Below are 15,382 nucleotides of genomic sequence, written 5' to 3'. Positions count from 1 at the left end.
ACCCTCATTTCTGTGCTGCTTTCAGAGCTGAACTCTGAAGGCAGCAACTGCAGAGCTTCCTGCAGCCACAGGCAGTTCCCAGAGATGGACGTGGGTCTGATCTCCCCCATGCTGCTGGGAGCGCCCCAGCCATGGGGATCCTAGCTGCTAGTCCTGGCTGGCTTGGGAGGGACAAGACTTGCTCTTCCTCTGCATGGCTGTTCTTAAGTACCTCTCCCAGCTGCGGAGAGCTCCGCACCATCCCCCCCCTCACTTCTTGCCCCCATTGCTCTGCAGCTGCAAGGGGAGGGGCCACTGTACAGGGTGCGCCCCCTCTCCCAGATGCAATTATTAGCGTATTTCAATAAAATAAAGAAAAAACATGTGAACTTGACAGAATTTATTGATTGACACTTTACAGAAGCAAACACTCAGGGCTGAACTCCCTGATTGGTAGATATGTGCATCAGACAGTTTTGTAGGATAGTGATCTCAATTGGTAGCCTCAAACTTGAGGTTTACTTAAGTAAACCACTGCCTTAAGTTAACAAAAACAAGTGAAAAAAAAAGTTCTGGTTTCAAATGTTATTAATCCAATGTCAGCATGGAGCATCCAGCAACTGTGTCTTTCTTCATTCCGTCTCTGTGCTGAACACACCTGTCCATGTTTAGACACTGCTCTCTCTGCATCCACGGAGTTGGTTGGAATTGCAAGGCTAGCTCGGCGCTGTCTGGCAAGATAGGGGATTCTGCCTCCAACTGAGTTCCAAAACTGTAGCACAGGCAAACTACAGTCTTTTTTCTTAATATTTTTGTAAGCAGGCATCTCCAATCTACAATTCTTATCAAAGCCAGGAATTGCATTAAGCGAGGTTAAACCACCATCAACAGATGCATTTGTGCAGGGTCAAAGATATGCACTGCTTTTAGGAACCCTGCTGCAGGTTGCTGAAACTTCTGTGCCATTTTTGCTACATCGGATGACTCTTCCCCATAGCACTATTGTCTGAGCTTCTTTGCCATGCAAGAAAACACTTGCCGAGTACTGGCATTTAACTCGGCATTGTCAGAGTGATTTTCATTTGACTGTGCTTCAGCCCAGAACAGTACATCCAACACTTTATTGTATGCTTGGTGGATTGTGACATGTCTCAAGATTCAAACCAAGTGGTGAAGTCCATGAGTCCTGTGGCATTTTTGGCAAACTGAACTTCCTCATTCAGCTGAGCATTGTTAGAAGGGTTGACAGTTCTGTTAAAACCTGCATTTTCAGTGTCAGTTCTTCTGAGATGAACTTAGAGTAGTACTTCAGGTGAGCTGCATGGTATTGTACAGCCCGAAACCAGGAATTCCAATGAGTAATTACTGGCTCTGGGGGAACTGCAATTTTTTGTTCTCCAAGTTCAGTTGTGTTTGCAACGTACTGCCTGTATCGAAGTTTGCAGCTAGGGCAGTGTTTAAAGATCTTTTTAATGTAGATGACCAGTTTATCAAATTTACCAAATTCACATCTCTACAGCTCACTGACAAGAGAAGTTATACATGCAATACATGTAATATAGACAGCATTTGGCATTAGACCTTGGAGAACCGATTTGAAAAATTTTATCATGTAAGTTGTATTGTCACTAATGAAAACAGAGTTTCAAAATATACTGCGAACTTTGTCAAAGTTTTAATTATTGCTTGAGAAACTGTAGTGTAGTTAGCATCCAGATAAATGCAGTCGGTGAGCACGGTTAGTACATCTGTTCCCGTCTGTACATCTTCAGCCTTGTCAGAAATAAAATCAAACTGAACATAGTTGTCTTACTCAGAGCATTCATCTGAAATAATTGCAAAAGACTCAAATGAATAATTTGAGACTGACACCTCAAAATGTGTAGCAAAAACCTTTGGAAGGTAGTTCTGTCGTAGCTTATTCACACTTGATAAGCAATCGGCATTTTGTACATTCCGTTGAATGAACTCATGCAGCTTTGGGTGATCAAATTTTTCAAATGGTGTATTAGCACTTGTAAATGCATCCACAAGTTCCATTCTAGCTAAATGATGGATCTCAGAGCTCTTTCTTAAAAAAAACTGTATTTTGTTATTTTAACTTTTTGTTTACCAGCAATGCACTACTTGCAGCCCTCTTTCTGCTTTGATAGGTTTCTGAGTCTAAGTGGCACTGAACCATTGTCCGATGTGTGTGATCCAATGAAACACTGCAGCTTGTACAAAATAGTGTGTCACCATCAGCATGTAGAATTTGGCTTCCAAATTCTTTCACACGATCCACTGCAGTAATCATTTTTGAGGTTTTTGATTTATTTTGGACACTCATTTTACAGTAATTCCACAAGTCTTCTGGTAGGCAGTCAATTGATATCACTACACTACAAAACCTCCTCAGTGTCCGTATCTATCAATCAGTGAGTTGAGCTCTGCGTGTGATTCGCTGCTGTAAAGTGTCAATCAAAAAATTCAGTCAAGTGCCTCACCTTTCTTTTTATTTTTATTGAAATAAGCTAATAATTGCACCTGGAAGCGGGGGGCAGTTTCCTGTACAATGTCCCCTCCCCAAGCAGCTGCAAAGGGAGGGGGACAGGAAGCAAGCGGGAAACAGGAGGTGAGGAGAGATTCCCTGCAGGGCTGCTCTTAGGTGAGAGCAAGTCCTGTCCTGCCCCAGCCCTGCCAGGAATAGCAGCTAGGAGCCCCCTGCTGGGGTGCTCCCAGCAGCACAGGGAAGATCGGATCCAACTCCACAAGCCTCCACCAGCTGTAGGAACCTCTGGGGCTGCTGCCCAGTCCCAGAGCGTCCTGCAGCAGGGGGAGGCACCCAGAGGTGGGTCTGGTTCCCTCCCACTCCTGCCCCCCAGAGCTGCTGTGCAGGGAATAGACAAGTCCCGTCCCTCCCCAGCCCAGCCGCAGCTAGGAGCCCACTTTGCCGAGATGCTCCTAGGAACAAGGGGACATCGGATTTCACAGGGATGGGCTTACCTCACAGTCCGTGACGCAATTTTCATGGCCATGAAATTTGTAGGGCCTTATTTATACTACTGATATGCTGGGAGGATCAGACAGGGTTTTTAGAATGCTTTTTTCTTATTATTAAAGGTTTATTGGATTTTAGGTAAGTCTATAGGTATACAAACAGAAAAAGAGGAGCCAGCACTCCAGAAAGAAAGAAAAAAAGGATCATGGAACAAAAGAAGAACAGATGGCCTCCATATGATGCTAAGTGAATGAACAGCATGTAAAGTGGAATTGCGATACAGAGTCCAATATTTTCAAAAATGGATGATTAAAAGACAGGCTTCTATGTCCATATTTAAGCACTTAAATAAGTGGCTTGATTTTCAATAGTGCTGAGCACCAGCAAAGAAGAGTTCATACTGAGATGTATGGAGACCCCAAACACAAGGAGTATTTAAAAAAATGCAAATGAAGCATACAGCTACCAGACATTATCATAATTTTATACTACTATGGATTTTGACACTCGAACCATCCGCTCATTCATTATTTCCTGTCCAAAGAGGTTTCAATCAAATCACTGAACTTCAATGAGAGTGCTTTGGGGAGGGAGAAGAGCTCTCCTGACCACAAATCGCCAATCTAATTTGTAGCCCAAATAATGGACTAGCCAATAATGGATAGCCCAATAATAATGACACTACTAAACATGTGTCTTCTCTCTCATATACACCTTTTAAATTGGAGACACCGCTTATAGCTTTCTCTTTAAAGAATGTAAGTGCAATACTTGGGGGGGGGGGGTAAGTTTTGCAAAGGGGTGATGAGGGTAATGGAAGGGAGAGGACAAACCATCTGATAATACATTATTATACATTGACAACTCCCTTTATATTTAAAGAAAAAAGTTTAAGCATAAACAATTAGAATTTTAGACATGTACATTTTCCTCAGTGTGTGGAATTCACCTTAGGCAATTAATTTCTGTACTTTGGACTGTAAACCTTAGATAGTATAAATTATTGTAGATATTAGATCTCTTATCTTTATGACAAAGTTAACTAAATCAATTGTAAAACCTTTTATTAAAAAAAGTGTAACACCTTTTCTTAGGTCACCACAACATAACAAATGCAGACAAATATGCAGATACAGACAAGAGTTAATACTGATACGTCGTCAAACTGTTAAGGAACGAAATATCCATCCATTAGATACACTTACCTGGTTCATAGTGTCAAATAAATAGATACTATATTCGTTCCAGCTCAGCACCCATCCTTCCTGGGAAAGGCAAGAAATGAGCCCAAGGTGTTTCTCTGGGAAGCTGTAACTTCCTTTGTCAGAGGACTCCAACCGAGGATACAGTTCAAAGGGCTTTATTCCTCCAGCAAATACATCTTTTAAAATAAACGTGGCCTGCACAGTTCCATGGACATCAGACTTCCAGAGGCGGAGCCCAGGCCTTGAGGCAAACAGTGTCAGGTCACTTTGCTTACACAGTCCAGGTATAAAACATGCTCCAAATTTGCCAGTGCTAAGATGTAAACAAAGATCTGTAAGAAACTTGTAAACAATTTAAAAAAACTGAAAAAAGGAGAAACGAAGGTATTTAGTCACTGAGTTTACAATCACAAATTGAACAAAACAGTATTTTCCTTTGCTTCCATCAACAAGGTATTATGGGAATCCATAGTCTGCAACACATGAGCTTGTGTTAACATGCATTAAACAAGATATAGCTTCAAAACACTGAACTGTTCTCTTTCTGTCTTCTCCAACCCACACTTTCCCTAGAGTTGAGAGAAGTGTGTCCTCCCAACATCTCACAACTGTGATGATGCCCTCCTTCCTCAACCCTTCCCACAAAAGAGATCCCTTATTGCAGTGACCCTTCCTCCAGAGGGAAAGTCTACACACTGCTCCCCTAAGAGCCAGGATATGCTGAACCTTCAGTTGACTGTAGAATCACTAGGGAATGACGATGGGTGACTTCCAGCCTCTGCAACCAGTGGGCAGAACTCAAATCTTGTATTCTGTTTCCCCACAAGCCAATGGCATTACAAGCAGTGGAATGAGTCCCCTCACTTACAGAAATAATCTAGTCACAATAGCTGTATTAGAATTACTATAGCCCAGATTGCATAGGATGCGAGAGACCCAGGTTCAATTCCCCGCTCTCCCAGGGATTTCCTGTGTGACTTTGGGCATGTCACTTATCCACTCTATGCCTCAATTCACCCATCTGTACAATGAGGGTCCCTGAAAGTGGATGGAAACCACCAGGACAAAAACTGAACATTAAAATGTCATGAAAATGATGCCCCTATGACCAAGATAGTCACGGGATACAAACACGGGCATATTCCTAACATAGGTGTATTATAAACATTCCTTCAACACTCAAATATCCTCAGGCTGTGTAAACAGATACAATTACTGACAACATCTTTCAGTTCCCAGACTGTCTTTTTTCCTTCCATATCCAATAAAGATTAAGCAACAGGACATGCCAGAAAATCATGTTACAGGATTTTTTTTAATATTATAAAAACAAAGAAAGTACTTTCAACTTAAGTCACCTTTTTAAATATTTGCTGTTTCCTTTCACTATTAAAGAATGAATCATAGCAGAAAGGTCTAACTGAGGCTATTCTATCACTTTCATGTTACACAGAAATTCTAAACGTTCACCCACAAAAATTGAACCCTCTTTGGTGACCGCTATGTTTGTATCAAGCCACAGCAGCTCCCAAGTTGGTGGGAAGAAAGTTAAACTTTTTAGTTTAAATGGAAAGAAAAATCTATGCAGGGTTGCCAGAGGGTTACACAGTCACAATCGTATTTTTCAACAAGTCAGAGTAATTTCATTGAAAAATAATAATTGAAGGACTGTATTAATTTCACTGCTCAGATCACTAGGTCTCTACAGTCTATTCTGAAAAGCTACAAATAACAATTAACCCTGCATTAAGATTTGAGAGTTACTTTTTTCTGGGTTGTGTTCCAACTTGCTTGACAGATTTTTCTTCTGTGTAAAAAAGTAGTGTTCTCTGTAAAGTAGAGACCAGCAGCACTTTCTGGCTATAATCCAATTGTACAACTGAAGATGGCTGTTCCAATACCAGACTGGAGCTGCAAATACCCTTTAAAGACACATGAAATTAAAAGTCAAGCCCTTTTCAAATTAATTAGTAATTGGTAGTAATTTTTTTTTTATTAGAAAATGTACTGGTTGCTTTAAGTACAAACTAGGGCTGTTGATTAATGGTAATTAACTCACACGATTAACTCAAAAAAATAAATTGCAATTAATCGCAGTTTTAATCACACTGTTAAACAGAATACCAATTGAAATTTATTGAATATTTTGGATGTTTTTCTACATAATCATATATATTGTATTCGGTGTTGTAATTGAAATCAAAGTGAATATCATTTTTTATTACAAATATTTGTACAGTAAAAATTATAAATCAAAGAAATAGTATTTTCCAATTCACCTCATACAAGTACTGTAGTGCAATCTTTGTCATGAAAGTGCAACTTACAAATGTAGATTTTTTTTGTTACATAACTTCACTCAAAAACAAAAAAAAACGTAAAACTTCAGAGCCTACAAATCCATTCAGTCCTACTTCTTGTTCAACCAATCACTACAAACAAGTTTGTTTACATTTACAGGAGATAATGCTGCCCTCTTCTTATTTACAATGTCATCAGAAAGCGAGAACAGGCATTTGCATGGCACTTTTGTATCTGGCATGTAAATACCTTGCAATGCCAGCTATGCTCCTTCATGCTTTGGTCACCATTCCAGAGTACATGCTTCCATGCTGATGATGCCCATGAAAAAAATAATGCATTAATTAAATTTGTGACTGAACTCTTGGGGGAGAATTGTACGTCCCCTGCTCTGTTTTACCTGCATTCTGCCATATAGTTTATGTTATAGCAGTCTTAGATGATGACCCAGCACATGTTGTTCATTTTAAGAACACTTTCACTGCAGATTTGACAAAATGTAAAGAAGGTACCAATGTGAGATTTCTAAAGATAGCTACAGCACTTGACCTAAGGTTTAAGAATCTGAAGTGCCTTCCAAAATCTGAGAGGGATGAGGTGTGGAGCATGCTTTCAAATGTCTTAAAAGAACAACACTCCAACACGGAAACTACAGAACCCGAACCACCAAAAAAGAAAATTAACCTTCTGCTGGTGGCATCTGACTCAGATAATGAAAATGAACATGAGTCAGTCCGCACTACTTTGGATTGTTATTGAGTGAAAGCCATCATCAGCATGGATGCATGTCCTCTGGAATGGTGTTTGAAGATGGAGACACATGAATCTTTAGCGCATCTGGCATGTAAGTATCTTGCGACGCCAACTACAACAGTGCCATCCAAATGCCTGTTCTCACTTTCAGGTGACATTGTAAACAAGAAGCGGGCAGCATTCTCTTTTTAATCACACAATTAATTGTGATTTTTTTTTAATTGTTTGACAGCCCTAGTACTAACAGATTGTCCCCTGAAATACATTCAAATGGATTTCAAACTCCAACATCCCACTGGTCTGTGTGAATTATACGTATAGATAGCTCCATACTATGAAGTTCAATTCTACTGGCATACTAGCTATCACATTTGTCTGAGTTCAATGGGAGCTCCACGACACATTGCCCCATCCACATTCCTCCATCCAACTGATGGAGTTCACAAGAGAATGAGATGCTGATCCAATTAGTGGCATTAAATCCTTTAGTTTCTGTCCAGACTAGAAAGAACTGAGGTTAGATTGGGAGAGTATTTCTCCCTCAAGTAGATTCAAATTAGTATCTTTATCCTCAATGTAATTGGTCAAGCTAAACCTTATGTAACACTTTACTTATACAGTCCCTCAGGAAGATTTAATTCAGTGGCAGTATTCTGCAAAGCCACCCAGTGGACCCCAGCTTCATTTTCATTGTACACTCTGGGCTACTGAGATATGAAGTGCTTCTGGAAAAGCACTGGATCACTGTGGTAAGGAAGTGCCTTGCATTGCTGAATAGTAACCTTACCAGAGAATTAAAAAGGGGCACTGGTTGGACTCTAAAGGAAGCTGCATCCAGTCCACTTCAGACAAAGTTGGTGGGCATGACTGGGTGAGAGGGAGAGAAGTAGATGCAAAAGTAGGTAAAAATGGGAGGAAACGAGTACTGTCTACATTTGTTGTAATGAAGAAACCACAGTGCTCCTCTTGCCTTACATATAAACAACTTGACTATGAAGAACTGAAGATTTACCCATCTGCTAAATATTTAAGTAACGCTCTTTCAGAAAGTCAAACCAGAATTCTAATCTCTAAAAGAAATATTTACCTGGTCTAAATCCAGAGCAGAATAAACAATTTTCCCTTTATCATCACCAGAGAATAATTTCATTCCATTGGGACTCCAAGCTAAAGCTGTGATGCTGCTTTTGTGGATTCCAGCCACATCAAATCTCCGAAGCTGCAAATTGACACCAAGGGAACACAAGAAAGAGTAATGGGGAGGGAGGAAAACAGACCCTGGGCATATTCAGTGACTCAGCTTTAAGTATTAGCTCTGAACTGACAAAGTTAAGGTTATCTTCATTCCTAATCAGCAATTTTATGTAATTGAATCATACATCAAGAATTGCATGGAAGCGTTTTTGACCAAGCACATTCTGTTTAAGAATGATACCGAAGAAAAAATTAATACTTTCATAAGATTAATACGTGATTAACAACATACTCAAGATATTTCATTATACACGGATTTCCTGATCCTCACTGTTTTAGATGTGCAAAATCATTATACAACCATTTATCAGGAAAGAACAGTTATTTGCCCTACAGTAACGGTTTCTTCAAGATGATGATGTAATTGTGGATCCCACTGTAGGTGTGCACACAAGCTCAAAACCTTTTTTCTAATAATGTCTGGTGGGATCACAACTGCACACGGGCATAAAGAGTGAAGCGGCCACAACCCTCTTTCAGTTCCCTTGCAAAATGAAGACTTTGTTAACTGATGACTCCAAAACTAGGGATGAAGGGCAAGTTGTGGAACCTACACTGACATCAACTTGAAGAACCACACCATTACTGTAGGGTAAGTAACCATTTTTCTTGGTTTGTGTGTCAGTGTGGATCCGGCAAGCAGTATCCTCTTCAGGATGGCAGGCATGAGGACTATCAGCTGCATTACTCAAACAGAGAGTGAAGTACAGCCCTCCTAAACTTTGGGGCTGATCTGGCAGCCAAATCTTGTGCACAATGCTTGACACAGACCTGAGCAGGTTGCACCACGTAGCAGCTTTTGGATATTGGTATGTTGCAAAAGCATGCTGAGGTTGCTACTTGGGCTCTCCTGGAGTGAAGATCACATCAGTCAGCTGACTGCACAGCAAGATTCAAAATGGGTAACACGGTTTAAGTCTTTGGGATAAAATGGCCTGACATTTGTACTGGCTAGCTATAGCCACGAACAGACCTGGGGACAGATTGAAAGATTTGGCCCTGTTAATAGAATACTGAAGAGCCAGAATGTTCCAAGATATGGCCTACTCCTGGATCAGAAGCTACCCTCTGAGGTTTCTCGAAGAGGAGTAGTTTGAGTCTTACATCTTGGAATTTCTGGTGCGGGATGAGAAGAAGTAGCAGGCAGCATATTTCTTGGGGATGTCTACTTCCCCAAAACAGAACAGGAATCTGCTATGTTCATCTGAGATGGGTATTACCTCATCGCAAGAAATGGCTTGAACCCAATGGGTTTTGAATCCACCACAGCTAGCAGTTAGCCTGAAGCACCTCACTCTGCTTCCCCAATCTGTCCTAACTGCTTCTTTTCCCTTTTGGGGGTGGGGGACAACAACCAATTAAAAAAAAAATCAAGTGAAGAAATTAATGAAAGGTAGAAATGAACTTGACATTTCTTCAACCAGAGAAGAATTCTGGAAATCAAAAGCAAGCGCCGTTGGACACAGTCCAGATTGCATCTCACTGCCGCCAGTGGTAAGAGGGAACTGAGGAAGAGCTTCAGCCATCCTACCCTTTACCTCCTCACATGGTAGCATGAGGCAGTACAGATGGCATGAGCAGGGCTGATGGACACTGCTAAACAAATGACTCCGAGCATACACATCTGCCATGAGAGCCACACAGACATATGGTCAAAGAAGATCATATTTAACATCAAAGAAGTTGTAACCAAATTTACTTGTTTGTTTCTTCCAGGTAACGAAGAGACAAGTTGAAAAATTGCAACCCGGCCTGAAGCTGTACCAACAGCAACAAGATCATCAAAGCAGCTCAACAACTTTACGGCAGTAATAGATTCAGTCTTCCCCTTTTGAAACAAGACAAACAAAATTACAAAATTAATTAAATAAATTTCCTGAGGGAAAGATCTGCAAGTGTTAATTTGCCACCAACATCTAAAAAAGTACTGAAAAACTTCTGATCACAAAGCCAGGCACAAAAAGTTAATTTTTACCTCAAAATTGTATTTTTTCATCTGGTTTAAATGTCTGCAGTACAGGTAAAGCATTCCAATGCTACTGCCCACAGCAATGTAGTCCCCATTGGTATCAAGTGCTGTGAGGTACACCACAATGGAGCGAAATCCCTTTTGGACCTTTGTAGGAATGGCATTGAGGAGATCGTATAGGGGACAAAACTCCTTAAATGTAACTGGTGGAGCTGCAGATGCCATGGTAAGGGTTAGTTTCCACAGTTTACAGGCTGGAATAAACACATTTACTTCACACTAAGGAAACCTGAAAAACAACAAACACCTTTAGTTAAAATGTATTCTTTCCAAAGGAGCTAACAGAATAGTTGTAGTTTGATACAAACAGCAACCAATTAAAAAAAAAAAGCCTCACTTAGTAGAACAAATCATTCTACAACAAGAAACTTCCGCTCAAATTGAGCCAATATTACCATCAGTGTCAAATGGTGTACATTGTAATTACCCAACAGATGATAAGCAATTTTCTCTCCAATCTTGACCAGCACATATCTTCCTAGACTGAGCCCAAATGCAGCATTTCACTCTCAAAAGAGAGGGAAAAGCATCAACTGACTGGTACAATTCATTCCTATTTGGTTACTGAAAGAGTAAAATCAGATTAGCATAAGATTAAAATAACTAAGTGCTCACTGCATGGCACAGAACAAAACATGCAAGTACATGCAGGAGAAAGACTCGTACAAACAATGGATCAAACCTAAAAGCACTGAGTGTTCTCAGTTTTCATGAATTATAATAAGAGCATAGGAAACTCTGCAAGCTTGGGTCCCTTGACTTTTATACTAAATGGTGTCTATATCCAATTCCTTAATCCCACCGCAGAACTGCAATTATATTAGGTATATATTTAAATTGTCTTAATATTTAGCAAGTAAATACAAGAACAAATATTTGCAAGATAATTTGTGGGAACAATGGGGCAACTGAAAAAGTGAGGAGACTCCCAATTTGACAGGCACATCCAGAGATTTGTTCAGTTATTTCATTTACAAAAGTGATGGGGAAAGCAGTAAAAAAAAATAGTGTACACAAGAGTTTGGGTTGCCAATTTCATGTTGCAATAAGAAGTTTATAGAATGTTTAGAAGAGAATGTGGTATCTTCTCAGGAATAAAGGAAAGGAAAAGCCATAGTTTGCTTCCCTTGGAGTTTAAGTGTATGATGATTTTAATGTACTAACTGCCTCAGTTGCTTTCTGAAACTGTCTCCCCATTCATGTGGTGTGTCAAGATACTAAATGATGCAATTAAAAACTGAAGCCTTTCTGCTTAAAAGATCACACAAGTTTTTTTTTTATTATTATTATTTGCAGCAACTATTCTCCTCATGGATGACTTTGAAAGATAGGAAAGAACAAAAGTCTTCAGGTTTCAAACTTTATTATACCAGAGGCTATTTTGATTAATAAGACAGTTTTGATCCAGCCAAAAATATTTGCAGCTGTTTAGGTCAGGAATTCTTGATTTCTGGGGAGAAGAAAGGTTGCTATATGATCCCAAAAACACAACTCTGAAGCTTAAAGAAAAAAATGTTAGTTCTAAGAATATAATAAAAACTGGATTTAAAAAATTCTTAAAATGTCTAAAACCTCAACTATTCTGTGAATCATTCTAGTGATAGGGACCATACACATGTACAGTATGTATCCAATTGTGTCTGTACTGTATGTTTTTTGAGGAAAGGAAATGTTATTTGTTTGGCACACTATTGGGAAGCACCATACACATTACAGTGCTATACAAACTCGGTTTTTAAAAAATACTGATCACCATTTTAACATCCCCATTACTATGAATGATTTTGGTGTCTCAATTTTCAAGATTTTATTTTGCTGATATTTTCCCACCAGAATTCAGTGTGCTATCTTTGGACCCTGAAACACTTACAAAATTCACTTTTTTTGGCTTGATTTCCATCGTTAATTCTCCATTTCAACCTTATAGCTCAAGGCCAACTATTGTTTAAAATATTATTGAAAACAAATCCATTAAAATAAAGAAGATGTGAGAAAACAGTTTATGCAACCTGTGATGGTGCACTGCATATGTTTTATGGAAATATGCTAATGAATGCGAATATAATGTAACTGAATTGTGCTTTATGCAAAACGCCTCTTGTAAAGTATCATTACAAAGTTTATAATCTACTGAGTGTGTTCATCCTACTTGTATGCACGTATCATTCTTGTATCTGAAACTACAAATATGAAGTATTACTCTGAGGTCCTATTGTAATTATGCAAAGTGTGGGCTATTAATGGTAGCTTAGACTCTTCATGGCTCCCATTAACTAGGACAATTGGTTGTCAATGGTTTATTTACCTGCAAGCCTTCTTGAGGACGTGGGGGCCAGCCTGTAGGTAAGAAAAGGAGGACTTGTGGCACCTTAGAGACTAACAAATTTATTTGAGCATAAGCTTTCGTGAGCTACAGCTCTAGTGAGCTGTAGCTCACGAAAGCTTATGCTCAAATAAATTTGTTAGTCTCTAAGGTGCCACTAGTCCTCCTTTTCTTTTTGCGGATACAGACTAACACAGCTGCTACTCTGAAACCTGTGGGTAATGTGAACATATCACATGATACTGGAATCCATCTTAAACCTGGTGCCTTTCCATTTAGAAGGAAGGGTGGGAACCCAGAGAAAGAAAGGATTCCCATCTTGTGCCAAAACTATAAAAGGGGGTGGAACAGAACAAACGGGGCTACAGTCATGAGAATCCCCCAGTTACCACCTGGGCTTGAACTAACAAGAACTGTACCAGGCGAAAGGATTAGGCCCAGACTAAGAAGGAGTCTAGTCTGTGAAAGAAACTTATTGGAACATCTCTGAGGGTGAGATTTACCTGTATTCAGTTTCTTAATGTATTAGGCTTAGACATGTGTGTTTTGTTTTATTTTGCTTGGTAACTCACTTTGTTCTGTCTGTTATTTCTTGAAACCACTTAAATCCTATTTTTTATACTTAATAAAATCACTTTTGTTTATTATTAAGCCCAGAGTAAGTGATTAATACCTAGGGGAGCAAACAGCTGTGCATCTCTCTCTGTGCATCAGTGTTATAGAGAGCAGACAATTTAGGAGTTTACCCTGTATAAGCTTTATACAGAGTAAAACAGATTTATTTGGGGTTTGGATCCCATTGGGAGCTGGGTGTCTGGGTGCTGGAGATAGGTAACCTGCTGAGTAGTTTTCAGTTAAAGCCTGCAGCTTTGGGGGTGTGGTTCAGACCTGGGTCTGTGTTGCAGCAGACTAGCATGTCTGGTTCAACAAGCCAGGGTTCTGGAGTCCCCAGCTGACAGAGAAAATGGGCTCAGAGATAGTTTCAGTACATCAGGTGACAGTCCCAAGGAGGTCTCCGTGACCGAACCCATCACACAACCTACAAAGCAACATCTCCTCCTCCTCCAACTGCTGTATTCCCATCCTGCCATGAGATTTTTACTAATTTACCCATCTACCTAAATCAAAGTCTCCTTGAGATGGGAACTGTGAGTGAAACCCCTGGCCCCACTTTAGACAATGGCATTTTACCATTGACTTCAACGGAGTCAGGATTTCACCTTGCATATTGTTATAGTTTGAATAGGGCCATACACACCCAGTGATGCCATATGAAAAATGTTATCTTACTTAAAAATACTATAAAAGTCTCCAGAGACTCTGTCATACATTCAAATATTAAACAACACTATCACAGATTATTGGGCCTTTGTGACAAACTGCTCTCATATGAGTTCTCCCACTGACTCCAGTGAAACTATTCATGAAAGTAAGGATTGGCTCAGGCACTATGTCTTAAGACAGAACTTCTGAGAATTCACTTTGGCTTTCTCCAACACAAGTCATAGTTCATTTTATAATTTAAGAAGTGTTTATAAAAAGTACATCAGCAGTGTTTGTGCTTGTGAGGTTTAGTTTATCATCTTACAATACCCTTGTGAGATATTTGAATATTATTTCCCCCCCACTTTATAGGCTGAGAATCTGAAAGTGGCCTTGATCCTGCAAGCTGTCCCACCTGAGAAGACCCCTGGGCCATCTGCATGGGTGCAGGGGTACACCTGCTTGAAATAAAGACCCCTGGGCCATCTGCATGGGTGCAGGGGTACACCTGCTTGAAATAGTTAGTACGAGCAGTGCCTAAACTAATTGTTCTGGACCATACAACAAGTAAATGGCAAAGTCAGGACTAGAAGAATTTTGGGATCCATGACTACCAGGGAAGTTTTTGTTGCTGTTTTAGTAGTGTGTGTTTATTTGTTTTTGAGCTGGAGGATAGTGGTGGCTTAATGTACACAGGAAGAAATCAGATTAGAAGTCTCCTCCTCAGTCCTTTACATGAATTCCTACCTCAACCCAAGATTGAAAAAAGTAATAGTTATCAGAAAAACAAATCTACTTTTGACTCTTTGTGCTACATTTGGCTTGCACAATTAAAAACAGTTTAGGCAGTTTCATTTTCTAGTAGTTACACAGTTCAGCTTCACTTTAAAGTACTACAGGACTTTGAGATACTCCAAAGCTGAAGAGTCCTCATTTGTTTTTTTTTAAACAATGAAAATATGTGTTTGTTTTGTAGGTTATTAAACAAATGGGTCCAATCATCACTGCCTTGCACAATCACTTACCTCTGTGAAAAATGAATGCAAAAGTATAAAACACTCCACAATCAAAATGGCCATATTTTATAACCTCTTTGCACAAACATAAAAGCTCAAGACAGAGGAGAATCAGGTTTCAAACATACAGCCTGAGTTTAAATTACTGGACAGCGATCTTTGGGCCACACATGCTTTCTTTATTGATTATTCGAGGACAGCATTTGTATCTACCGTGTATACTTGATCACAAGCCACTTTGTTTAGAAGCTGACTCTCCCCACCCCCCCATGGATAAGT

At 39.7% G+C, this 15,382-nt stretch overlaps 1 protein-coding gene across 6 annotated transcripts in view; it reads right to left on the bottom strand.

Annotated features, from left to right (window-relative positions):
• Nucleotides 1-15,382, bottom strand: part of TECPR2 (tectonin beta-propeller repeat containing 2) — a 67,692-nt gene that overhangs the window by 48,344 nt on the left and 3,966 nt on the right. For 5 of the 6 annotated variants that reach the window (XR_007357289.2, XM_048854883.2, XM_048854887.2 and 2 more), the window contains exons 2-6: nucleotides 10,448-10,730; nucleotides 10,172-10,300; nucleotides 8,306-8,437; nucleotides 5,929-6,086; nucleotides 4,165-4,477 (exon numbers count right to left, since the gene is read on the bottom strand). Coding sequence is in view for 5 of the 6 variants with exons in the window: in XM_048854883.2 (XP_048710840.2) it covers nucleotides 4,165-4,477; nucleotides 5,929-6,086; nucleotides 8,306-8,437; nucleotides 10,172-10,300; nucleotides 10,448-10,666 (951 nt within the window). In the remaining variant the exon portion in view is untranslated. Of the gene's footprint in view, nucleotides 1-4,164; nucleotides 4,478-5,928; nucleotides 6,087-8,305; nucleotides 8,438-10,171; nucleotides 10,301-10,447; nucleotides 10,731-10,928; nucleotides 11,047-15,382 lie in introns of those variants that run through there. The other variant, XM_048854886.2, reaches the window with a different exon arrangement.

This window comes from Caretta caretta, chromosome 6, assembly GCF_965140235.1.
Source record: "Caretta caretta isolate rCarCar2 chromosome 6, rCarCar1.hap1, whole genome shotgun sequence".
NCBI lineage: Eukaryota > Metazoa > Chordata > Testudines > Cheloniidae > Caretta > Caretta caretta.
Note: the sequence above shows the minus strand (reverse complement) of the source record. Positions and strands in the feature narration are given on the sequence as shown.